This window comes from Salmo trutta, chromosome 27 (assembly GCF_901001165.1).
Source record: "Salmo trutta chromosome 27, fSalTru1.1, whole genome shotgun sequence".
Lineage (NCBI taxonomy): Eukaryota > Metazoa > Chordata > Actinopteri > Salmoniformes > Salmonidae > Salmo > Salmo trutta.
The window spans coordinates 20,803,299-20,830,687 of NC_042983.1; the positions used below are offsets into that span (position 1 = coordinate 20,803,299).

At 42.0% G+C, this 27,389-nt stretch overlaps 1 protein-coding gene across 1 annotated transcript; it reads left to right on the forward strand.

The window, feature by feature from the left end:
* Window positions 1–26,971, forward strand: LOC115164570 (dihydropyrimidinase-related protein 2-like). The gene is made up of 14 exons (XM_029717199.1): window positions 1–359; window positions 8,886–8,974; window positions 9,111–9,295; window positions 9,614–9,778; window positions 9,964–10,025; window positions 11,678–11,758; window positions 11,851–11,919; window positions 21,914–22,034; window positions 22,511–22,667; window positions 24,386–24,527; window positions 24,766–24,936; window positions 25,469–25,648; window positions 25,785–25,977; window positions 26,683–26,971. Exons 1-14 carry the CDS (start codon window positions 318–320, stop codon window positions 26,772–26,774), a joined length of 1,749 nt encoding a protein of 582 aa, XP_029573059.1. The 5' UTR covers window positions 1–317; the 3' UTR covers window positions 26,775–26,971.
* Window positions 26,972–27,389: the final 418 nt, after the last annotated feature.

Consider the following 27,389-nt stretch of genomic DNA (forward strand, 5'->3'; position numbering starts at 1 on the left):
GGGGCATTGCGCATGCACGGTGGCCGTGGCCCTCATCGCCGTTTATCTTATCGTTTGGTGACTGCTGGACAGGCTTGGCGCAGCATTGGAACGTGAGGAAAGGCTGTCAGACCTTTTTAAGTTCATTCAGCAAACCTAGTTGGAACGGATTGAGCTATTTCACGAATTTAGTCAGGCGATAGCCGGAGACCCAATTTTTGTCTGGGCGTCGACTGGTCTCAACGCATCCGAGCATCCATCCCTTTCATTGCTAGCGGTCTAGCTAACATCAGTGAGGCGACAGCCATAATCGAGAACGCTGACAACGCGCCGCTAAGATGTCTGGATACCAGGGAAAGAAAAATATACCACGCATTACAGTGAGTAGTGTTTTAAATGCTCATAATTTAACAATTGTGTGTAAAATCTATACCTATGAATAAACTAGCAGTAGGGATTAGACAGCTAGACGGTGCTAGCTGTAGTATCACGCTATCTGAGGAGGAGAGGGTGGGGGGCATTCATACCAATGCCATGTCACCACTTGCTTTGCAATAATTAACAAAGGCAGGGTAATTGGTCATAATTGGAATTTCAGTTCATGCGCCCATGTCATTGGAATAATCGTCAAGACGCTCATTTTATTGTGTGCATGGTATTTTTTAGCCATTCCATATCCTACCATATCCTACCATGTTAGACGATTTAGCCTAGCCGACAGGATCAGGATGATTGGGACAAATCTTTTATATTGTCCATCCTTATATTCAGATTGATTCTAATATACTTGTAATGCCTTATTGGTAATACTGTAGCTATAGACTATGGGGATACCACAATATGTGGTAAAATGTGGGGGAAATCCCAGCAACAATAATACAATGTTTTTTTGGGAAAATGTATTCATTTATTGAATACATATGTATTTGTCACAACAATTCGTCTTATCAACCCAAGACAGCAAAGGGTTGACGTTTAGGTAGGGGGTCATAACCTTAGTAGTTAAAAGGGCAAACACCTTTAATGAAAAGTAGGTCATTGGATTAAATCCATCCTTGCTGTAAACTGTTTTTTTTATTTTATTTAACTAGGCAAGTCAGTTAAGAACAAATTCTTATTTACAATTACAGCCTAGGAACAGTGGGTTAACTGCCTCGTTCGGGGCAGAATTACAGATTATTACCTTGTCAGCTCGGGGATTCGATCTGGCAACCTTCCGGTTACTGGCCCAGTGCTCTATCCACTAGGCTACCTGCCGTGAAGGCCTAGCTTTTGTCTGTATGCTGCCATACTCTACATGCAGTAATGACATTTAGGCATAAAAAATAACCACACATTTGCGTGCGTTCCTGTCAAAAAGATATAAATTATTGAAATAAAATGGTTCTAGAGATCTGTTCCTTTTGTTTCTGCAAGGGCAACATGGAAGGGAGGTATTTCCAGGCAGCTGTCGGCTCTCCCTCACAACTGGAGCAGATTTATCTAAGCACCTGACATCTCAGGCATTGCATACACATCGGCTCAATCCCAGAAGCCACCTGGGCTCTCAAATGACAGCGTGTTGTGGCTTTAAAATGGGGGCAGAGCAATGTGCTGTTTTCCCATCAACTGTACGAGTGGCACCACCTCATTGCGGTGTGGCTGACTCACATCTTCCATTTGAAACACTTTTACTGAAGCATCCTAGGCCTTGGCCCTGTTACTTGCGCACCCCTCTCTCAGCCCACCAAATGCAAAGAGAGAAGCTATGGGATGCTGCTAATGTACATGGCATTGACAGAGTGAGCTGTTGTTCTACTTTTCTATTCCAGTAGTTCCCTTTTGGATGCACCACCTCATCAGCTAACAGTGCTATAAAATATAATGGAGATCTTGTCTACAGACTGCATAGCAGTGATTGATATGCAACCCCATGGAAAATAGTAATATACCTGCTATTATAATGATCTAGACCAGGGATGGGCAACTTGTGGACCGTGCCAGTTAATTAACTCTAAAACATCTTACAAAATTTCACGTATAGCCCCCAAAAGGTTAGGGCTGGCTCTGACTGCATGTGTGGGTATGGATGTGGGTATGCAGACCCACGAGCCACTGCGGCCCCTGAGTTTAGATTGTTTTGTGGCTCCCACCCCCATCAAAGTTGCCCATCCCTGACCTAGACCTATTGACCAATGTTTGTGGTGTACCCTAATTTTTCCAAGACAGAATAATTTCCGTGTCACAAAGATTACTCATCCATCCACAGAGCCCATCCAGCTCAGCATTTTACTGGGCTCACTGTACACGAGGCAGGAGGATGCCTTTTAACTTCTTATGGGCAGGTGGGACGGTAGCATCACAATTCAAATTACAGAAATATAAATATTTAACATTCATGAAAATACAAGTATTATAGATCAAAATAAAGCTTAACTTCTTGTTAATCCAGCCGCTGTGTCAGATTTCAGAAAGGCTTTATGGCGAAAGCACACCATGCGATTATCTGACAGCGCCCCGCAAACAAAAGCATGAAAAACATTTTTCAACCAGGCAGGTACAACACGAAAGTCAGAAATAGCAATATAACAAATGCCTTACCTTTCAAGATCTTCTTCTGTTGGCACTCCAAAAGGTCCCAGTTACATCACAAATGGTCCTTTTGTTCGAAAAAGTCCTTCTTTATGTCCATAAAAACTCAGTTTATCTGGCGCGCTTCATTCAATAATCCATCGGTTTCCCTCCTTCAAAATGCATACAAAATTAATCCCAAACGTTACCAATAAACTTATTCAAACAAGTCAAACAATGTTTATTATCAAACCTCAGGTACCCTAATACGTAAAGAAACGATAAAATTGAAGACGGAGAATAGTATGTTCATTACCGGAGATAAATAACAAAGAACGCACTTTCATCAGACTGTTGACATCTAGTGGAAGCCCTAGGAAATGCAATCTGGGAGGACTTCGCCTCATAATAAACATGAAAGCCATTGGAAACAGTGGTAGGCTGATTTTTAAAAAATAAATAATTTTGGATGGTTTGTCCTCGGGGTTTCGCCTGCCATATCAGTTCTGTTATACTCACAGACATTATTTTAACAGTTTTAGAAACGTTAGAGTGTTTTCTATCCAAATCTACCAATTATTGCATATCCTAGCTTCTGGGCCTGAGTAACAGGCAGTTTACTTTGGGCACGTTTTTCATCCAGACGTGAAAATACTGCCCCCTACCCAAGAGAGGTTAAGTGACAATATGGATTTTCATTACTGTGTCAAGCATTTGCACAGCATGGAGTTTTCTCAGATTTTCCACAATTATAGCATAGGCTTATTGTTAACATCTTGTCCATGAAATAAATACATTCTATGCTTGCCCTTGAGGTTGTCAGTCTCAGAGATACTGTATGTATAGAAATAGGCCTAGTTCATTTAACCTCCACTGGTGCTGTTAGGTGGGACAGAGCCTCATGAAGTAATTCTGTTTGTGAGGTATTTATGAGGAGATCCAGTGGCAAGACATAAAACACACTAAAACACAGTTAGTCAGTGTTTTGCATAGTAGTGTAAATCTCATTGCATAACACATTACTGATTATGTTCTGTACTCAATGTTTCCAACATGTGAATACCCAGTGGAATCAACCACTATCATGAATCAACCACAAACGAATTGATGCAGATGATTTTGATGATGGTGAGAGAGAAGAAGGGGAATGCGAACAGCATTGATTGCATCCTTGTTTTAGGTGCTGATTCCATCTTATTTCCTAATAGGCCTATAATAAAGATATTACTATGGGTTAGAAGTCGACCGATTAATCGGAATGGCCAATTAATTAGGGCCGATTTCAAGTTTTCATAACAATCGGTAATCGTCATTTTTTTGACACCGATTGTGGCCGATTACATTGCACTCCACGAGGAGACTGCGTGGCAGGCTGACTACCTGTTACGCGAGTGCAGCAAGAAGCCAAGGTAAGTTGCTAGCTAGCATTAAACTTTTCTTATAAAAAACAATCAATCTTAACATAATCACTAGTTAACTGCACATGGTTGATGATATTACTAGTTTATCTAGCTTGTCCTGCGTTGCATATAATCGATGCGGTGCCTGTTAACCTGTTGAGGACAGACGTTCCGCTAGCGGAACCCCGTTCCGCCTGCGGAACCCCTAGCCAACAGCCAATGGCATCGCACGGCGCGAAATACAAAACCAACTAAAATACCACAATTCAATTTTCTCAAACAACTATTTTACACCATTTTAAAGATAAGACTCTCGTTAATCTAACCACATTGTCCGATTTCAAAAAGGCTTTACAGCGAAAGCAAAACATTAGATTATGTTAGGAGAGTACATAGACACAAATAATCACACACCCATTTTCCAAGCAAGCATATATGTCACATAAACCCAAACCACAGCTAAATGCAGCACTAACCTTTGATGATCTTCATCAGATGACACTCCTAGGACATTATGTTATACAATGCATGCATGTTTTGTTCAATCAAGTTCATATTTATATCAAAAACCATCTTTTTACATTAGCATGTGATGTTCAGAACTAGCATACCCACTTAAAACTTCCGGTGAATTTACTAAATTACTCATGATAAACGTTGACAAAATACATAACAATTTTTGAAAGAATTATAGATACAGAACTCCTTTATGCAATCGCTATGTCCGATTTTAAAATAGCTTTTCGGCGAAAGCACATTTTGCAATATTCTGAGTACATAGCTCGGCCATCACAGGCTAGCTATTTTGACACCCACCAAGTTTGGGGCTCACTAAACTCAGAATTACTATTAGAAAAATTGGATTACCTTTGCTGTTCTTCGTCAGAATGCACTCCCAGGACTTCTACTTCAATAACAAACCTCCGTTTTGTTTGTGCGTTCAGCTCACTATCCGAAGGGTAACGCGCGAGCGCATTTCGTGACAAAAAATGTCTAAATATTCCATTACTGTACTTAGAAGCATGTCAAACGCTGTTTAAAATCAATTTTTATGCTATTTTTCTTGTAAAATAGCGATAATATTCCAACCGGGCAACGTTGTATTCATTCAAAGGCTGAAAGAAAAAAAATGGAGAAGTCTCGGGAACGCGCATCTCAGTCTCACTGTTTCCAGGCTGACCACTTACAAACTCTGCTGTTGTACTTTGCCCAGAGACAGCAGACACCCCATTCCACTTTCTGGTGGCTTTAGAGAGCCAATGGAAGCCTTAGAAAGTGTCACGTTACAGCACAGATGCTGTAATGTCGATAGAGATGCAACAGAAGGACAACAAATTGTCAGACAGGGCACTTCCTGTATGGAATCTTCTCAGGTTTTGGCCTGCCATATGAGTTCTGTTATACTCACATACACCATTCAAACAGTTTTAGCAACTTTAGAGTGTTTTCTATCCAAATTTACTAATTACATGCATACTCTAATTTCTGGGCAGGAGTACTAACCAGATTTAATCGGGTATGTTTTTTATCCGGCCGTGAAAATACTGCCCCCTATCCCAAAGAAGTTAATTTCTCAGCGAATCACAGTCTATTTTGCAAACGGGTGTTGATTTAACAAGCGCATTCGCGAAACAAGCACTGTCGTTGCACCAATGTGTACCTAACCATAAACATCAATGCCATTCTTTAAAATCAATACACAAGTATATATTTTTAAACCTGCATATTTAGTCAATATTACCTGCTAACATGAATTTCTTTTAACTAGGGAAATTGTGTCACTTCTCTTGCGTTCTGTGCAAGCAGTCAGGGTATATGCAGCAGTTTGGGCTGCCTGGCTCGTTGCGAACTGTGTGAAGACCATTTATTCCTAACAAAGACTAATTAATTTACCAGAATTGTACATAATTATGACATTACATTGAAGGTTGTGCAATGTAACAACAATATTTAGACTTAGGGATGCCACCCATTAGATAAAATACGGAACGGTTTCCGTATTTCACTGAAAGAATAAATTTTTTGTTTTCGAAATGATAGTTTCCGGATTTTACCATATTAATCACCTAAGACTCGTATTTCTGTGTGTTATTATGTTATAATTAAGTCTATGATTTGATATTTGATAGAGCAGTCTGACTGAGCGGTGGTAGGCAGCAGCAGGCTCGTAAGCATTCATTCAAACAGCACTTTCATGCGTTTGCCAGCAGCTCTTCGCTGTGCTTCAAGCATTGAGCTATTTATGACTTCAAGCCTATCAACTCCCGAGATTAGGCTGGTGTAACCGATGTGAAATGGCTAGCTAGTTAGCGACGTCACTCGCTCTGAGACCTTGAAGAAGTTGTTCCCCTTGCTCTGCAAGGGCCGCGGCTTTTGTGGAGCGATGGGTAACGATGCTTCGAGGGTGGCTGTTGTCAATGTGTTTCTGGTTCGAGCCCAGGTAGGGGCGAGGAGAGGGACGGAAGCTATACTGTTACACTGGCAATACTATAGTGCCTATAAGAACATCCAATAGTCAAAGGTATATGAAATACAAATGGTATAGAGAGAAATAGTCCTATAATTCCTATAATAACTACAACCTAAAACTTCTTACCTGGGAATATTGAAGACTCATGTTAAAAGGAACCACCAGCTTTCATATGTTCTCATGTTCTGAGCAAGGAACTTAAACGTTAGCTTTTTTACATGGCACATATTGCACTTTTACTTTCTTCTTCAACACTTTGTTTTTGCATTATTTAAACCAAATTGAACATGTTTCATTATTTATTTTATTTTATTTTTGTATTATATTAAGTTAAAATAAAAGTGTTCATTAAGTATTGTTGTAATTGTCATTATTACAAGGGGGGGGGGGGAATCGGACGATTTAATCGGTATCGGGGTTTTCTGGGCCCCCAATAATCGGTATCGGTATCGGCGTTGAAAAATTATAATCGGTCGACCTCTACTATGGATGTTGAACAGATGATGATAAGTAAGACAAGATCACTCATGATTTATCAAAGACATATGAAAGAGGATATTGGAACCAATTTGCCTTATTCCCTGCTCTCAGGCCTGTTATTTTCCTTTATCTGGTTGAGTGCAAAAATGTGGTCTAATCTGAAGTCAACTGACCCATTTGAAGATAAGACTGTTAGATCATGCTGGAAGAATGCAGTTTTGTGAGGCCTGTTCAGTCTTCTGTGCGACCACCACAACTATTAGTGGTAGGCTATAGGTCACTGTCTGAATGTGAAAGCACTCAGGGCAGTGTGCTAGCTAGGGGATACTAACACTCTACATCTTGTGACTGCTGTATGGTCTGGAGAGAGGATGAGCCTCTATCGGCCTCATTAAGGTAGCAACTCGGCCCACGCTCCCTGAGGAAGGCCAGGTGAGAAGAAGGCCTGATGAGAAGTAGGCCAGCTCGAGCCTACAGTAGAATGCTCTCCTCAGATGGAAATGGGATTATTTGTCCTACTCTTAAGTGGATGCTCCTGGTCTTCCATTAACCCATGCTCTACTCTACACAGCCCTGCATCTCAGACTGATCTCAAGATCTGAGCTGTTTGTGATCAGGGTGGAATATGTCATGACTTAACACATAAAGCCTTATTCTATATGAAATATATGGCCAATAGCCTAGTAAAAATGGAGAAGCCAAGTGTTATCTGAGTAGTGGTTGCTTTAATAAGGCATTTCTGTTGGGCATTAGCCTAATCTTTGCACTCATTTTTACATTTCAGTCATTTAGCAAGCGTTCTTATCCAGCGCGACTTACAGTATTGAGTGCATACTTTTTTTGTACATTTTCTGTACTCGCATGATATCCACTGAGTATACCAAACATTAGGAACACCTTCCTAAAATTGAGTTGCACCCCATTTGCCCTCAGAACAGCCTCAATTCGTTGGGACATGGACTCTGCAATTTGTCGAAAGCGTTCAATAGGGATGCTTGCCCATGTTGTCTCTAATGCTTCCCACAGTTGTGTCAAGTTGGCTGGATGTCCTTTTGGTGGTGGACCATTACATTTACATTTACATTTAAGTCATTTAGCAGACGCTCTTATCCATCTTGATAGACACAGGAAACTGTTGAGTGTGAAAACCCAGCAGCGTTGCAGTTCTTGACACAAACCGGTGGCACTTACTACCATACCCTGTTCAAAAGGTACTTAAATCTGTCTTGCCAATTCACCCTATTAACAGCACCCATACACAATTCATTTCTCAATTGTCTCAAGGCTTAAAAATCCTTCTTTAACCTGTCTCCTCCCCTTCATCTACACTGATTGAAGTGGATTTAACAAGTGACATCAATAAGGGATCATAGCTTTCACCTGGATCCACCTTGTCAGTCTATGTCATGGAAAGAGCAGGTGTTCTTAATGTTTTGTATACTCAGTGTAGAGACATTCTGAGTAGGTGTCGGAATTCCCCTTAACTGTATCACTGGTTTGACAGAGAAAGAAACAGCTCTTGTTGGTTAAGATGCTAACTTTGCAGAAAGATCACAAAAATAAAGAAAATTGTGGCTATAAGCCTGTGTCCTTTTGTTTGAATTTTTCCATTTAGATAAAACACTTAAAAATATATTGTTGAATACAATTGGGTGTTACTTTGTTTCTGATTTAGCTCTGCTTATGCATTGTTGTTTGGGGTTTCTTGGCAGACAAGACAATGGCCATGTCTTGGCCAAGCCCTAGTGCTGTTTTATATAGGAACGCATACTAAGGACTCTATCCTTGTGTGGAGCTTTTTAGTCCCTTGTGGTATGCCTCTGATGTGCTGCTATTCAGTTCTCCTGAATGAATGGATGTGCTGGGGTTGAGTATTGGCTAGCTTACCTTTCATGCCAAATTTGTCCAATATAAAGTATGCTTTTTAAATCTATCATCAATGGGTTGTGGTGCTCACTGCTATTAAAACAATTAAGTCACAAATTAAATTCTGTCTCTTCTCACAGAGTGATCGTCTTCTTATCAAATGTGGAAAGATTGTAAATGATGACCAGTCTTTCCTTGCTGACATCTATATCGAGGATGGAGTCATCAAGTAAGTCTTATTAGTTCGAGCGCCATTGTTGGCACTTTTGTTGGCTATATATATGAAAAAAAACAGAGTATCTTATTTTGTAATGCCTTTGATCATTTCTGGTCTCTCCCTCTCTTAATAAATTTCTTCTCCTCAGGCAAATTGGAGAGAACCTAATAGTTCCTGGTGGGGTGAAGATCATTGATGCCCATGGACGCATGGTGATGCCCGGGGGCATAGATGTGCACACACGCTTCCAGATGCCAGACAGGGGCATGGTGTCAGCAGATGACTTCTACCAGGGCACCCGTGCTGCTTTGGCTGGGGGAACCACCATGATAGGTATGTACTAATGAAATGTTTCATCCCCAATGACACACTTTACAGAAACCCCTAGATTCTGAAATACCGATATCAACCAGCCAAAACATTTGTTACTAATTTACCCTTTGCAGATATTCATGTTGCTTCATAGTTTTGAATATTATGTCTGGCTTCTGTAAAACGCGATAATGTTACTGCTAAGGTGGTTTCAATGACAATTGTCTGTCTGTCTGTCTGTCTGTCTGTCTGTCTGTCTGTCTGTCTGTCTGTCTGTCTGTCTGTCTGTCTGTCTGTCTGTATGTATGTATGTATGTATGTATGTATGTATGTATGTAGTTGATCATGTGGTTCCAGAACCTGGTGTGAGCCTGGTGGCAGCGTTCAACCAGTGGAGGGAATGGGCCGACACCAAGTCCTGCTGTGACTACTCCCTGCATGTGGACATCACTAACTGGCACAAGGGCATGCAGGAGGAGATGGAGAGCCTGGTGAAGGACCACGGTACGCAACTAACACAATTACACAAACCATTGTCACCCATTCACTCATGTCAGTTGGGGTGGGGGAGCTATGATTTCTACTAAGACTCTCCTTGTGGTTTATTTCCTTCCTGTGACTGTCCTTTCCTCTCCCTTTGCTAACCCTTTGTCTATTGCTACTATTGCTCATAAGTTTTCTATCTTTAGGTGTCAACTCTTTCCTGGTCTATTTGGCTTATAAGGATGTTTTCCAACTTTCCGACTCACAGGTACGATTTGAAGCATTTCAGATTGGTATGATTTACTGCCGACGGATGGAGGAGTCAACATTTGTGGAGGCTTGTGCATGCATTTAAAGTTGTGATTGCACTTTGCGAAAATGCATTGCATGAAATTATATTCTGTATGATCTTGCTTGGTAACACTTTACTTGACACCCAGCGTCATAACCATGTCATAATATGTCATAACATGTTATAATATGGTCAGAAACACTGTCATGACACATATATTTAGATCTGTCATGACATATATTGTGTTATTTTATGGCTGGTTATGACACCTACATAAGAGTGTAAAAACCCACAAAACCTACCACACAAAGCAAAAACATTCCATTACACCATAGTCTATGTGTCAACAGTATGTTTGTTATATCTATTTTTTAGTTGTTGACCATATTAAATTATCATTGTAATTGTGCACACATTGATGTCAGACATGTAGCTTACCCCAATGCTCTGTTGCTGATGACTGGGATGAATGCAGGAACAGATTTCAGGAGCAGGACAAGACATCCTCTTTTTGACTGATGACTGATATAAGGGCGTGTACGAGATAGGCCTATCTGGCTTGTATGAGTATTAAGGTCATAATGCTTTTTGACAGTGTAATAAAGTGTATTTCCTTAGTCCAAGTAAAGTGACACAGTATGGTCATAATTCTTCATGAGTGTCAAAGTTATTTAAAATATGATGAATAAAACATGACTATAAATCATTTATTACAACAACAACAAAGGATTTTAGAAACAAACTTTCAAACGAAAGGAAACTTCTTGGCAGGGAAAAAACTAGTTTGAATAAATGTGGGTTTTGACACTCTTATGTAAGTGTCATAACCAGCCATAAAATAATGCAATATATGTCACAACAGGTGTAAATATGGGTTATGACATTGTTATGACCATATTATGACAGGTTATGACAACTTATGTCAGCTGTTATGACATTAGTTAATGGTTATGACCATGTTATGGCACTGCGTGTCAAGTAAAGTGTTACCCATTGCTTATAAACTCTTTGAAGGCTGAAACCTAATTTGAGATTAGTACGTGTAAAAAGTAGTTGATGTCAATGGGAGATTTGCATGGATTTATGCGTGCATATCTCAAATTTGGTGACAACAGCACATCACTGCTCCAACAATTATGAGATTATTGAAGCCTTCTTCACCTCCTCTGGAATATCTACTGCTTTCCGACTGCTAGATAAAGGATTGTCTTTCTGTGGGGTGATTGATCTCTCTCACGTGGCACATGTATTTCTGGGAAAGCTTTGTTAATGGCACTGTATTGAGTTTTCCCACTCAGCACAGGCTGGTTAGTGGTTAGGACTGCCACTGGGGATGACTCTTGTAACACGTGCTGAAAGATTGCCTGACAGTTTCCTGTGGCCTATTGCAACTGTCAATTCCTAGTTGATTGCCATGTGAATTCTGAGTTGAACCATGTGGTCAACCTAAAGAAGTAGAGTAAATTAATTAATCTATGCATTTAACATTCTCATCCAACATGACTTGCTCTGACAAAGATCTCCACTAAAGCTTGGACCACCAAAAAAACACATTGTAAATGTCCTCATTGCTAAAGCCCCTTGTTCCCTGGCCTGTGTGTTGAAAGGATGCTTTCCTCTTCCTGTAGATGTACGAGGTGTTCAATGTCATCAGAAACTTGGGAGCCATCGCTCAGGTGCACGCAGAGAACGGAGACATCATTGCCGAGGTAACAGAACTTGTAATAAATCCTATCACCTTGTCCCAGTTTGCTGTCTCCACAGGCCAAGCCACTAAAGCTGTTGTCTGATGTGTTTGCAGGAGCAGCGTAAGATCCTGGAGCTGGGCATCACTGGCCCTGAGGGTCACGTGCTGAGCCGTCCGGAGGAGGTAACTACGACCTCTGGCCAAGTGCTGTGCTTCTATTAGTCTTCTACTTGAACTTGAAGTGTGCCTTTGGTTGTTTTACATGGAAAGCAAGAAAGGCTATATGATATTAAAGGAGAATGTTGCTTTTTTACAACCAAATCTCAATTTTTTATGTAAATCTCATGTTATAGATGGGTCCAAATGGAAGCCCTGAAGCCCTTGGCAAAATAAAATAAGAACTTAGACTCTATTAATTATCTTGTTTGAACAAGTTAGTAAAACAATATATATGAATGTAGTTTTGTCTAATTAGACCTAATTTGTTATGCAGCTTGTCAGACCGTGTAATGGTTGCTGCAGCCATTCATTCACTAATTCCATCCACTGATATGATTATTAATTGACAGTTTTTTGATTGGCGTTCAACAGCAGCCCTGCTTTAGCCTGAGCATGTAAGTGGGCGAGTGTTGAGCGAGGAGCAGAGCGTAATTTGAGCTGATTTAAAAAATGGTGTGCACCTTCTCCCGCTTGAATTTCGCTCTGCTCTGCTTAGCATTTTTTATTTCCTTGATCACTGTTCTTTTAATTAGGCCTATTTGGTTGTAATTACTTAGCCTACCCCACCCAGAGTAGCATATATCTAGTTTATATTCTACTTTCTAACATTAGGATATGTAGTTTCTATTTTAAATGACTAAATCTATTCAGGGATGTTTTAGGTAGACAATCCATAAAATGTATTTTTGTTTTTCTTGGAATAGGAACACCATAATAGAAATAAATCAATTTAATTAATCTAAAATATCAGAAATTAACCGTAAATAATAAAGACCAGTATCAGCTTCTTTTCATAAATAAAAGGGAATAAATAATCTGAAACGGCAGCAGTCAAAAGATTTGCGCACAGAAGCAAACGCCAATAAGCTTCACATGCGCATTAAGCATGGGAAATGCGCTTTACAAATTAAATATTATTATTATAATAAAGACAGGTGAGAGAAAGAAAACAAGTAGGCCCTCAGGTCATGACACAATACTGTCATCTGCAGGAGATAATGAGATTTCAATATACAATAGGGACCGACACAGAGTCCAGTAGGACAGTGTCACAAGGCTACATAGTCATAGGCCTACACTTCACCACTGCTGGAGAGAATACACTAGAGAACGAGTGATGTGGATTTTTTTAGGGCTGATTCCGGTACCAATTTTTGCCGGTAAAGGAGGCCGATATTTGATATCATTAAATTTGAAATGTTGATGACAAAATACATTTATTTGGAAGGTAAATCTCTTGATTAACTAGGTAAATCAAGATGCCATACAATAGGCTTATTCACAGTGCAGGTGAATGCATATTCAATAGGAGTGTGTGCATGCATTGAGTTATTGAGCTTGTTTTGACTGATCGGTGGAGTCTGATGCTTCAGATGACAAATACATCTGTTTGCCTTCCATTTGGGACTGATATTATCCTACTGATCAACAACATTCTCATAGAAGCATCACTACAGCATGTCAAGCCTGTATGGAAGGACATCATAATGGCACTGCTGTTAGTTTGAGAATGTAAAATAACATATTCAATGCAAATGGATCCAATGTAACGTCATGATTTGTGATCACAGATGTTTATGAAACTACAATTTGGCATTTTCAGTGATCAGGATTATTGTTTTTTTAGCTGTCAGGCCTCATCTCGAAACAGCTCAGCTGCCAGGACGAAACTCGAAACAACTCAATTGGCTAGTTCAGCTCTCTGTCAAGAAATAGACGGGTTATAACTTGATCCTACTGCTACTATTGTATGAGCGACTGTAACTCAGTTCCCATTCACATCTCCTCATTCAGTGTTACCAACTTTGCAGCTAGATTTAGCGAGTTTTCAGACCCCTCCAGCAACCTTTATTGGGAAAAGAGTATAACGACAAATGTAGCTACTTATTAAGGCTGCCTCAGCGACTTTTGGTTGATTTAGCAACTTCCCTGTTTGTGCACCCATCACTTGCACCCGATCCCCGGCCTCTTCGCTCCGCCCCTCCCCCACCTCTCAGTCCTCTCCCCGCTGCAGCAGCGAGTCAGGTAATTAAAAAATATATATTTATTTCACCTTTATTTAACCAGGTAGGCCAGTTGAGAACAAGTTCTCATTTAAAACTGCGACCTGGCCAAGATAAAGCAAAGCAGTGCGACACAAACAACAATACAGAGTTACACATGGAGTAAACAAACGTACAGTCAATAACACAATAGAAAAGTCTATATACAGTGTGTGCAAATGAGGTAAGATTAGGGAGGTTAGGCAATAAATAGGCCATAGTGGCGAAATAATATAAATGTAGTAATTAAACACAGGATAGATGTGCAGAAGATGAATGTGCAAGAAGAGATACTGGGGTGCAAAGGAGCAACAACAAAAAATAATGGGATGAGGTAGTTGGGTGGGCTATTTACAGATGGGCTATGTACAGGTGCAATGATCTGTAAGCTGCTCTGACAGCTGATGCTTAAAGTTAGTGAGGGAGATGTGAGTCTCCATCTTCAGTGACTTTTGCAATTCGTTCCAGTCATTGACAGCAGAGAACTGGAAGGAAACGGATGGCACTGTGATAGACTACATCCAATTTGCTGAGTAGAGTGTTGGAGGCTATTTTGTAATGACATCGCCAAAGTAAAGGATCGGTAGGATGATCAGTTTTACGAGAATATATTTGGCAGCATGAGTGAAGGATGCTTTGTTGTGAATTAGGAAGCCGATTCTAGATTTAATTTTGGATTGGAGATGCTTAATGTGAGTCTGGAAGGAGAGTTTACAGTCTAACCAGACACCTAGGTATTTGTAGTTGTCCACATATTCTAAGTCAGAACCATCCAGAGTAGTGATGCTAGATGGGCGGGCAGGTGCGGGCAGTGATCGGTTGAAGAACATGCATTTAGTTTTACATGCATTTAAGAGCAGTTGTAGGCCACGGAAGGAGTGTTGTATGGCATTGAAGCTCGTCTGGAGTTCAGTTTGGACACCCAAAGAAGGGCCAGAAGTATACAAAATGGTGTCGTCTGCATAGAGGTGGATCAGAGAATCACCAGCAACAAGAGCGACATCATTGATGTATACAGAGAAAAGAGTCGGCCCGAGAATTGAACCCTGTGGCACCCCCATAGACTGCCAGAGGTCCGTACAGCAGGCCTCCGTAACAGTTTGGGTCTAGAGTGTCTCCCCCTTTGAAGAGGGTGATGATCGCGGCAGCTTTCCAATCTTTGGGGATCTCAGACGATACAAAAGAGAGGTTGAACAGGCTAGTAATAGGGGTTGCAACAATTGTGGCGGATAATTTTAGAAAGAGGGTCCAGATTGTCTAGCCCAGCTGATTTGTACGGATCCAGATTTTGCAGCTCTTTCAGAACATCAGCTATCTGGATTTGGGTGAAGGAGAAATGTGGAAGGCTTGGGCAAGTTGCTATGGGGGGTGCAGAGCTGTTGAAAAATGCTTATTGAAATTCTCAATTATCGTGGATTTATCGATGGTGACAGTGTTTCCTAGCCTCAGTGCAGTGGGCAGCTGGGAGGAGGTGCTCTTATTCTCCATGGACTTTACAGTGTCCCAGAACTTTTAGGAGTTTGTGCTACAGGATGCAAATTTCTGTTTGAAAAAGCTGGCCTTTGCTTTCATAACTGCCTGTGTATATTAGTACCTAACTTCCCTGAAAAATTGCATATTGCGGGAGCTATTCGATGCTAATGCAGAACGCCACAGGATGTTTTTGTGCTGATCAAGGGAGTGATCAGCACAAGTGAACCAAGGTTCATCTGTTCCTGGTTCTACATTTTTTGAATGGGGCATGCTTATTTAAGATGGTGAGGAAAGCACTTTTAAAGAATAACCAGGTGTCCTCTACTGACGGAATGAGGTCAATATCCTTCCAGGATACCTGGGCCAGGTCAATTTGAAAGACCTGCTCGCTGAAGTGTTTTAGGGAGCGTTTGACAGTGTTGAGGGGTGGTTGTTTGACCGCAGACCCATTACGGATGCAGGCAATGAGGCGGTGATTGCTGAGATCCTGGTTGAAGACAGCAGAGGTGTATTTAGAGGGCAGGTTCCTGAGCGGTGTGATGGCTGCGTGGTCCCATGGTGTTTATACCTGCGTACTATTGTTTGTAGATGTGAACGTGGTACCTTCAGGTGTTTGGAAATTGCTCCCAAGGATGAACCAGACTTGTGGAGGTCTACATTTTTTTTCTGAGGTCTTGGATGATTTCTTTTGATTTTCCCATGATGTCAAGCAAAGAGGCACTGAGTTTGAAGGTAGGCCTTGAAATACATCCACAGGTATACCTCCAATTGACTCAAATTATGTCAATTAGCCTATCAGAAGCTTCTAAATTCATGACATCATTTTAGGGAATTTTCCAAGCTGTTAAAAGGCAAAGTCAACTTAGTGTCAACTGGAAGTATTCAGTCCCTTTTCTATGAGACTCGAAATTGAGCTCTGGTGCATCCTGTTTCCGTTGATAATCCTTGAGATGTTTCTACAACTTGATTGGAGCCTACCTGTGGTAAATTCAATTGATTGGATGTTTTGGAAAGGCACACACCTGTCTACATAAGGTCCCACAGTTGACAGTGCATGTCAGAGCAAAAGCCAAGCCATGAGGTTGAAGGAATTGTCCATAGAGCTCCAAGAAAGGATTGTGTCGAGCCACAGATATGGGGAAGGGTACTAAAAAATGTATGCAGCATCGATGGTCCCCAAGAACACAGTGGCCTCCATCATTTTTAAATGGAAGAAGTTTGGAACCACTAAGACTCTTCCTAGAGCTGGCCGCTCAGCCAAACTGAGCGATCGGGGGAGAAGGGCCTTGGTCAGGGAGGTGACCAAGAAACCGATTAACACTCTGACAGACAGATGGGAGAACCTTCCAGAAGGACAACCATCGCTGTAGCACTCCACCAAGCAGGCCTTTATGGTAGAGTGGTCAGACGGAAGCCACTCCTCAGTAAAAGGCACATGACAGCCCACTTGGAGTTTGCCAAAAGGCACCTAAAGGACTCTCAGACCATGAGAAACAAGATTCTCTGGTCTGATGAAACAAAGACTGAACTCTTTGGCCTGAATGCCAAGCGTCACGTCTGGAGGAAACCTGGCACCATCCCTACGGTGAAGCATGGTGGTGGCAGCATCATGCAGTGTGGATGTTTTTCAGTGGCAGGGACTGGGAGACTAGTCAGGATTGAGGGAAAGATTAATAGAGTACTATCCCTATGATGAAGCATGGTGGTGGCAGCATCATGCTGTGGGGATGTTTTTCAGTGGAGGCAACTGGGAGACTTGCCAGGATCGAGGGAAAGATTACCGGAGCAGTCCCTGCCACTGAAAGTACAGAGAGATTCTTGATGAAAACCTGCTCCAGAGCGCTCAGGACGTCAGACTGGGCCGAAAGTTCACCTTCCAACAGGACAACGACCCTAAGCACACAGCACACAGGGCCGCCATGCTTCCAGCCCCTAGGCAACTTTTTAGTATTTCGTTTTTTTATGTGTTGTTTCTTACATTATTAGCCCAGATTTTTTTTGTGTGATTACAGACAGCCGGGAAAAACTTTTGCCTATCAGAGCAGCGGTAACTTACCAGCATGACAACCAGGAATATGACTTTACCGAATAGGATCCTTTGTTCTTACCCCCCAGGGCAATTAAACTGATTCCATAGGCTGGTCCAAAACACCGCTGGCGGAGAAGAGGTATTCGGAGTGGACTTCTAGGCGCGCACACCACCCGCATCCGAGTATATTGCTCGCTAATGTTCAGTCTTTGGATATTGAAGTTGACGAGCTCAGGGCGAAGATTTCCTTCCAGAGAGACATCAAGGATTGTAACATACTCTGTTTCACAGAAACATGGCTCTCTCTGGATATACTGTCTGATGGGTTCTCAGTTCATCGTGCAGACAGCAATAAATATCTCCGCGAAGAAGAAGGGCGGTGGTATATGTTTCATGATTAACTACTCATGGTGTGATTGTGATAGCATACAGAAACTCAAGTCCTTTTGTTCACTCAACCTAGAATACCTCACAATCAAATGACGGCCGTATTACCTCCCAAGAGAATTATCTTCGGTTATAGTCACAGCCATGTATATTCCCCCTCAAGCCGATATCACGACAGCCCATAAAAGAACTTCACTGGACTTCATGCAAACTGGAAACCACATATACTGAGGCCGCATTTATTAAAGCTGGGGATTTTAACAAAGCACATTTGAGGAAAATGCTACCGAAGTTCTGTCAACACTTTGACTGCAGTACTTGCGCTGCTAAAACACTTGACCATTGCTACTTAAACTTCCGGGATGCTTACAAGGCTCTCCCCCGCCCTCCCTTCAGCAAATCTGATCATGAATCTGTTTTGCTCCTCCCTTCCTATAGGCAGAAACTCAAACAGGATGTACTTGTGCTAAGGACTATTCAACGCTGGTCTGACCATTCGGAATCCACGCTTCAAGATTATTTTGATCACTGGGACTAGGATATGTTCCGGGTAGCATCTGAGAATAACATTGATGATTACATTGATACGGTAACTGAGTTTATCAGGAAGTGTATAGGAGATGTTGTACCCACTGTGACTATTAAAACCTACCCTAACTAGAAGCCGTGGATAGATGGCAGCATTCGCGCAAAACTGAATGCGCGAACCACCGCATTTAACCATGGCAAGGTGACTAGGAATATGGCAGAATACAAACAGTGTAGTTATTCCCTCCATAAGGCAATCAAACTGGCAAAACGTCAGTATAGAGACAAAGTGGAGTCGCAATTCAATGGCTCAGACACGAGATGTATGTGGCAGCGTCTACAGACAATCATGGACTACAAAAGGAAAACCAGCCACGTCGTGGACACCGGCGTCTTGCTTCTGGACAAGCGAAACACCTTTTTTGCCCACTTTGAGGATAACAGTGCCACCGACGCGTGCTGCTAACAAGGACTGTGGGCTCTCCTTCTCCGTGGCCGACGTGAGTAAGACATTTAAGCGTATTAACCCTCGCAAGGCTGCCGGCCCAGATGGCGTCCCTAGCCGCGTCCTCAGAGCATGCGCAGACCAGCTGGCTGGAGTGTTTACGGACATATTCAATCTTTCCCTATCCCAGTCTGCTAACCCCACATGTTTCAAGATGGCCACCATTGTTCCTGTACCCAAGAAAGCAAAGGTAACTGAACTAAATAACTATCACCCCGTAGCACTCACCTCTGTCATCATGAAGTGCTTTGAGAAACTAGTTAAGGATCATATCACCTTTACCTTACCTGGCACATTAGACCCACTTCAATTTGCTTACTGCCCCAATAGATCCACATACGATGCAATCGCCATCGCTCTGTACACTGCCCTATCCCATCTGGACAAGAGGAATACCTATGTAAGAATGCTGTTCATTGACTATAGCTCAGCATTCAACACCATAGTACCCTCCAAGCTCATCATTAAGCTTGGAGCCCTGGGTCTGAACCTCACCCTGTGCAACTGGGTCCTGGACTACCTGACGGGCCGCCACTAGGTGGTGAAGGTAGGAAACAACACCTCCACTTCGCTGATCTTCAACACTGGGGCCCCACAAGGGTACGTGCTCAGCCCTCTCCTGTACTCCCTGTTCACCCATGACTGCGTGGCCACGCACACCTCCAACTCAATCATCAAGTTTTCAGACGACACAACAGTAGTAGGCCTGATTACCAACATTGACGAGACAGCCTACAGGGAGGTGAGGGCCAAGCTTGTAGCGTCATACCCAAGAAGACTTGAGGCTGTAATCAACAAAGTACTGTGTAAAGGGTCTGAATACTTATGTAAATGCAATATTTCAGTTCATTCAATTTAATTAATTTTAGAATAAGGCTGTAACGTAATAAAATGTGGAAAAATTTGAGGGGTCTGAATACCTTCCCAATGCACAGTATTTTGTAAATATTTTCTCTAAATAGTTCACTAAAGTTTATTGCACCATACTGGCCTCTTACTTGTTTTCTTTCTCCCAATCAAAATAATAATAATGCATAATACACACTGTAAGAAATGCAAAAACATGTTTTGAAATAGTATCCGTGTATTTTTTAATTGGAGGCTTTTCATATATATTCCATTCTCCTTTTTCTTCTTTATATTATGTATATATTCCCAGTAATATTCCTTTATGTAATTAAGCTTTTACATGTGTATTTTTATTTTTTTCTTTATAATAATAATAGTGATAATAATGATATTTAATTCGTAGAGTGCATATCCAATGCTCATATGAAGCTTATTGGTGCTTGCTTCTGTGCACAAATCATTTGACCGCTGCAGTTTTCTATTATTTATTCTCATTTTAAAAAGAAGCTGATACTGGCCTTTAGTTATTTTTTTTCTTCTGATATTTTTGCTTTATTAAATTGATTTATATTATGGGGTTTCTATTCCAAGAAAAACTGAAATACATTTTACAGTAGCTAAAACACCACCTAAAACAGCCTTTAATATATTTGAAGTCCTTCAAAATAGAAACTACAGAAAGTAGAAAATGAACTAGATTTACTGTGGGTGGGGTAGACTAAATAATTACAACCGAGTAGCCCTAATTAAAGAATAGTGATAAAGAAACAATAAAATGCTAGGCAGAGCAGGCCCAGAGCTTGTGGCTAAGCAGTACCAGAGCGAAATTGCAGCGTGAGAGAAGGCTACAGCGACATTGGAGCAGGAGAGAAGGCCAACACCATTTTTAAAAATCTGTTCGAATTACGCTCTGCTCCTTGCTCCACATTTGTCCACTTACATGCTCTGGCATTCAAAAGCAGCCCTGCTTTAGGCTATCAAAGAACTGTCAATTAATAATCATATCAATCGATCAAATCAGTGAATGAATGGCTGCAGCAACCATTACACAGTCTGACAAGCTGCATAACAAATGAGGCCTAATTAGACAAGATAACAATTAAGTCGTTCAAACAAGATAATAAGTCATTAAAACAACTTAGTACCTCTTTTGAACGACTTAGTATCTCTTAGTATCTTGTTCAAACAACTTGTTTTTACTAAGTCATTCAAACGAGACACTAAGTCGTTCAAATTAGATAACTTCCAAGATAACTCTTGGATGAGGAATTTTCTTTTTTTGCCTTGGGCTTCCGGAGGTCCAGACACTTTCTTTTGCGATTTAAATTATTATAATTTTTTTTAAATGTACCACAACCAGTGATTCACTTTCTATTCCTCGTTGCGCAGTACAGGGGCTCTGAATAAACATGAACAAAGGCTCCAAAAACATAAAAATAAGTCATTTTAGAAATGCAAACGCTCTCAGTATAGTGATGCAGGTCTTTAGATGTTGTACACATGAAACTGTGTCATTCCGAACTTTATCCACAACATTATATTCCATTTTATTGCGACTCGAGCTATACCTCTCCATCCATTTTAGCAGCAGGTTACACAGTGAATAGAAGTGCTGGATGGGGGGAAAGCTTGAGTCGCAACGAAATGGAATATACCATTGCGGATAAAGTTCAGAATGACACGATTTAATGTGTACAACTTCTAAAGACCTGCATGACTATACTGGGAGCGTTTGCGTTTTGTAAAATGACTTATTTTAGTGTTTTTGGAGCCTTTGTTCATGCTTTTTCGGAGCCCCTGTACTCCACAACGAGGAAGAGAAAGTGAATCGCTGGTTGCAGTAAATAAAAAATATAAAAAGTTAAATTGCAAAAATAAGTGTCTGGATTTTTCTATGACATGCTATTTAGAGATTTGGTTGTTAAAAAGCAAACTTCTCCTTTAACAGAACTCACTACAGAAGTAACTGAACAGCGAATGTGTGAGTCAAGTCTCTTGAGTATTCTTTTCCTATGCTTGCTTCTTCCAGAATGCCTAGTCAGCATTTTGGTAAATGCTGCAGCAGTGAAGTAGTCTGTAACTCAACATGAAGGTCACTGAGTCTGGTCTGAACTCCCTTTCTCCGTGTCTGTCTCTGTTGTGTAGGTGGAGGCAGAAGCAGTCAACCGGTCAGTCACTGTGGCCAATCAGACCAACTGCCCCCTCTACATCACCAAGGTGATGAGCAAGAGTGCTGCTGATGTCATCGCCCTGGCCAGGAAAAAGGGTAATAGTAAAGAGAAAGAAGTGTGGTGATGGACTACTGTAACATGTTTTCTATTGATTGCACTCTGTGGTTTGTGTATAGTAACTACTGTTTAATAATAGTAATGTGTGTGCTTACATTTGTCCTATTTCACCCGTGCGAATTGGAAATTCTTTTTTTGCATACCCCATTGCCCCTGAGAAACCCCCGGAGAGTGTGGTCAGAGCCAAGGATCAGCCATTATTGACGGCGATCCTGAAGCAATAAGGGTTAAGAGGGAACATTGACAGATTTTTCACCTAATCGGCTCAGGGATTTAAACCAGCAACCTTTCGGTTACTGGCTCAGCAGTCCTAACTGCTAGGCTACCCGTCCGTTTTAAGGTACACTAAATGTCAAATCGCACATAAATGATTCCCCTTGTAAATCAGTCCTGCTTTGTAGACAGGGCACAAGCCCTCTGACCTGGTGTTTTGCTGTGTTCTGTGGTACTCTAGGTGCTGTGGTGTATGGAGAGCCTATCTCTGCCAGCCTGGGCACGGACGGAACCCACTACTGGAGTAAGAACTGGGCCAAGGCAGCTGCCTTCGTCACCTCCCCACCCCTCAGCCCTGACCCCACCACCCCTGACTATCTCAACTCACTGCTCTCCTGGTAGGTGCTCCATTTACACTATGTACCTCTACTCAACACAGAGATATGCAGTAATCATGTGTTACTTACACACATCCTCCATCAGAAGGTGATACCGTAAATTCCGGACTATAAGCCGCAACTTTTTTCCCACGCTTTGAACCTCGCGGCTTAAACAAGACGCGGCTAATATATGGATTTTTCCCGCTTTCACATTTTTTTTCTCCAAAAAAACACATTCTGCGACGTGCTCAGTTTTTTGGCGGCATGAAGCTTTCATTAGACCAATGAAATTGCCGAACAGGTTAAGGTCAAACAGTGACGAGAGCGACAATGAAAACGATCCAATATCGGATGAAGCAATTCTGAGGCTATTCAACTCCGAAACCGAAGGAGATGATTTCAGTGGTTTCAGTGCACAGGAGGAGGAAGATAGTGACCAATGACTTTCTTGGTAGGCTACTGTTTACTGCTAATTTTTTCTTTTTTGTTACAAGCCGTGTTTCGTTAAAGCCTATTTATTTTTGTTACAAGCCGTGCTTCTTTAAAGCCTATTTATTTTTGTTACAAGCCGTGTTTCGTTAAAGCCTATTTCTTTTTGTTACAAGCCGTGTTTCGTTAAAGCCTGTGTAAAGTTAATTTGTTTCAATGTACCGGTAGGCACCTGCGGCTTATAGACGTGCGGCTTATTTATGTTCAAAATCATATTTTTTTTAAATTCAGTGGGTGCGGCTTATATTCAGGTGCGCTCAATAGTCTGGAAATTACGGTATGTCATCCTAGCCTCCTGGGACTTCATTTATCAAAGGTAAAACAAAACGTCCAGTTTTCCCGCAAAGGTTGGTATTTATCGATTTTGAACTTGACGGGAAAGTGTGTGTATCTCCACGCAAATACCTTGAGATGTTTCTACTTTTTAAGACTTGAACATGAATTCCCCCCGTGCACATTCTCTCGGGCAGTCTTTGCCACTCTTCACACTTTACTATTCAGTTGATTTAAATAGTAAAGATAAACAATCCAAATTACTATGCTAAAGTCCCTAAGAGGAGATCGCATAGCAAGCAGCATGTCATCTAATATGTTTGTTTAAATTGTATTATATAGGCCTAAATCATAATCAAATTGCAGGACATGTCTCTCCTTTTCTGACATAACTGGTTTGAATTATTCCCGTTACACAACAAATAGTAGGCTACCATTTATCAATCGCTCATTCAATAGCCAAGCTTGCTCAAAAGTAAATAGGCCGTTAACCTCGACAGTATGTGACAGTACGGGTAGGCTACAGTATTGCTGTGCGATAGGATGAGGAGCGCGACATCGTAGCTTAGCCTATTTCATTTCAGATGCTATACCAGGGGTGTCAAACATAAGGCCCGCAAGGGGGTCCAATCCGGCCCGCCGGTGGTTTGAGTAAAAACAATAACAATAACGTTTTATACATTTTTGGGATGGGGAACGAACTCAGTATACTTTAAGATGACTATAATCCAATCAAAACTGTGTAGAAAATGATAATGGACCTACATTCATACAGTTTTTGACTGTTTCCGGCTCACTAATAATCACAGAAATGAAAGCTAGACAGTCAGGGAGAATTTTTTAAAGAAATGTACTCACAGGTGATAAATGAGGCCCATGGAAAGTCATATCACTCAAGACAAAACATGCAAACATAAGACCTATGAGTGGAGTGTCTCATTATCTCTCTCCCTCCATCCTTTGTTCCTCTCCAGTGGTGACCTGCAGGTGACTGGTAGTGCTCATTGCACGTTCCACACCTCCCAGCGTGCTGTGGGCAAAGACAACTTCACCCTCATCCCAGAAGGCACCAACGGCACTGAGGAGAGACTCTCCCTCATCTGGGACAAGTGTGTGGTGAGGCACACTCTACTGACCTTTTTCTTCTGGTTTTTCTACAATCAAACATGCTTCTTTCAAATTGATCCTGTCTTTGTAAATAGATATAGATTTTGTAGAATTAACAATCAATTTACTTTCCCCGTTTGTGCCACAGTCATTCATGTCATCAAGGGGTTCTCAGTTGTTCAAGTGAACGTCTGCAGCTGTCTTGTTAGTCAGGAAGTGACAATGCCTTGTCTTCTGATTCCCTTAGGTGACTGGAAAAATGGACGAGAACCAGTTTGTGGCTGTGACCAGCACCAACGCAGCTAAGATCTTCAACCTGTACCCCCGTAAGGGCCGCATTGCAGTGGGCTCTGACGCCGACCTGGTCTTGTGGGACCCAGACATCAACAAGATCATCTCTGCCAAGAGTCACAACCTGGTGAGAGCCTGGCCAACCCACACTGTACTAACCATATCATAACTGTGGTGTTTATACATGGTTTTAGTCCCACCTACTGTATGTAGGACTCAGTTTGGATCAAACAATTCTAAAACATTTTCATATGAAACATTGAAGCCTTTTTCCTACGAAGCGTTGAGACAAACCATTAAGTAAAATCTACTGACCTGAAATGACTTGTTAGAGAACAGCTCATGCAGACAGGGCCTGAGTTATCCCTCGATGAGTCACCACTTTCTTTCAATTAGAGGAGCTAGCTGGCTACATCAGCACTAGTTTCTCCTGATGATGTCAGCTGAATGCCACAGTTACCATGCTGGCACAATTCATTGAATATATAAGGGCCTAGACTAAAGTTCATTTGGAAAAAGGCCTCAAATCTTTGAAATGTTTTTTGGGGTTTGCAATGTGCATGTGAAAGTAGAGTAAATGCTGTCTTTCTCTGTGATTTGCCCTCTTGTACTTTGTCAGTCTATTTGAAACTCTTCTCATCAGACCTCTTCTTTTGCAGGCTGTGGAGTATAATATCTTCGAAGGCACTGAGGTGCGTGGAGCTCCCCTGGTGGTGGTCAGCCAGGGCAAAATAGTGTTGGAAGAGGGCAACCTCCATACCACTGAGGGCTGTGGGCGCTATGTGAGCCGCAAGCCCTTCCCTGACCATGTCTACAGGAGGATAAAGGCTCGCAGCAGGGTGAGTCTGTAGTGCAGTGAAACTGACATTGAATAGAATATAGATTGTTGATTGTTAATTACCATTCTCACTGACAGTGATGAACTTGAACAGCCGAACTGATGCGCTTATCTCATCTGTCTTTCTGTCCTCCCAGCTGACGGAGCTGAGTGGGGTCCCCAGGGGTCTCTATGACGGGCCGGTGTGTGAGAATGTAACACCTAAGGTCATGACCCCGGTCTCCTCGGTGAAGACCTCTCCAGCCAAGCTGCAGCAGCAGCAGCAACAGCCGCAGCAGCAGGCTCCCCAGCCCGTCCGTAACCTGCACCAGTCTGGCTTCAGCTTATCTGGTCAGTACAGCTCAACGTTTCTCTCACACCTCCACATGGAATATCAGTAGGAATAGCATAATACTAAGATGTGTAAGCACACAAGTATTATCATTTGGCCTGAAATTGTACCATATTGGGTTTGGCAGATGCCTGGGGAACACTACCTGCCCCAATGCATATTGCCAACTGCAAAGTTTGGTGGAGGAGGAATAATGGTCTGGGGCTGTTTTTCATGGTTCAGGCAAGGCCCCTTAGTTCCAGTGAAGGGAAATCTTAATGCTACAGCATGCAATGACATTCTAGACTATTCTGTGCTTCAAATTTGTGGCAGCATGACAATGCCCCCATGCACAAAGCAAGGTCCATATAGAAATGGTTTGTCGAGATCAGTGTGGAAGAACTTGACTTGCCTGCACAGAGCCCTGACTTCAAACCCATTTGGGATGAATTGGAACGCAGAGTGCGAGCCAGGCCTAATCGCCCAACATCAGTGCCCGACCTCACTAATGCTCATGTGGCTGAATGGAAGGAAGTCCCTGCAACAATGTTCCAACTTCTAGTGGAAAGCCTCCCATAAGAGTGGAGGCTGTTACAGCAGCAAAGGGGGGACCAACTCCATATTAATGTCCATGATTTTGGAATGAGATGTTCGACGAGCAGGTGTCCACATACTTTTGGTCATGTAGTGTAACTGACTTTCTCTTCTCTATCGCTCATGCCCAGGTGCACAAGTTGATGATAACATTCCCCGCCGCAACACCCAGCGCATTGCGGCGCCCCCTGGTGGTAGGTCCAACATCACCAGCCTGGGTTAAGCTCTACTGTCAGCTGAGCTGGAGAGGAGTGGAGCAGGAGGATCCACCTCAGCTCCCAGACCAACCATCACAACCAACAAAGCTTCATCTATTGTGGTCCCGTCTCCCTGACTTAACTGCAAGATGGTGGTCAAAAACACTCCATCCATCTTCATCCATACTTAACCGCTCTGTCACCTCATTCAAAGAAAAAAAAAGAAATAGCACTCAATGTATTGTTTTGTATTACCTACATGCCATATGCAATCTTTTCATTTTTTTTAAGGAAGAGTCAAGTGAATTTAGAGAGTTCTTGATGTTTTTCTGTATATACACTGAGTGTACAAAACATTAGGAACACCTTCCTAATATTGAGTTGCACCCCCTTTTGCCCTCAGAACAGCCTCAATTCATTGGGGCATGGACTCTACAAGGTGTCAGAAGCGTTCCACAGGGATGCTGGCCCATGTTGACTCCAATGCTTCCCACAGTTGTGTCAAGTTGGATTGATGTCCATTGCACTAGCGGTTCTGGGTGGGGCCAGGGGGGGCCAGTGCCCCTGTGACAACAATTTTGGACCCCCTTGTGGTCCCCCTAAATGTGGAGTATGACATTTGTACATAACACATTTTTGCT

Coding starts and splice junctions, on each gene's coding strand:
- LOC115164570 (XM_029717199.1), top strand. CDS start 318: ATGTCTGGATACCAGGGAAAGAAAAATATACCACGCATTACA. Junction 11,920..21,913: donor TGCTGAGCCGTCCGGAGGAG/GTAACTACGACC, acceptor TCTGTTGTGTAG/GTGGAGGCAGAAGCAGTCAA. Junction 25,649..25,784: donor GGATAAAGGCTCGCAGCAGG/GTGAGTCTGTAG, acceptor CTGTCCTCCCAG/CTGACGGAGCTGAGTGGGGT.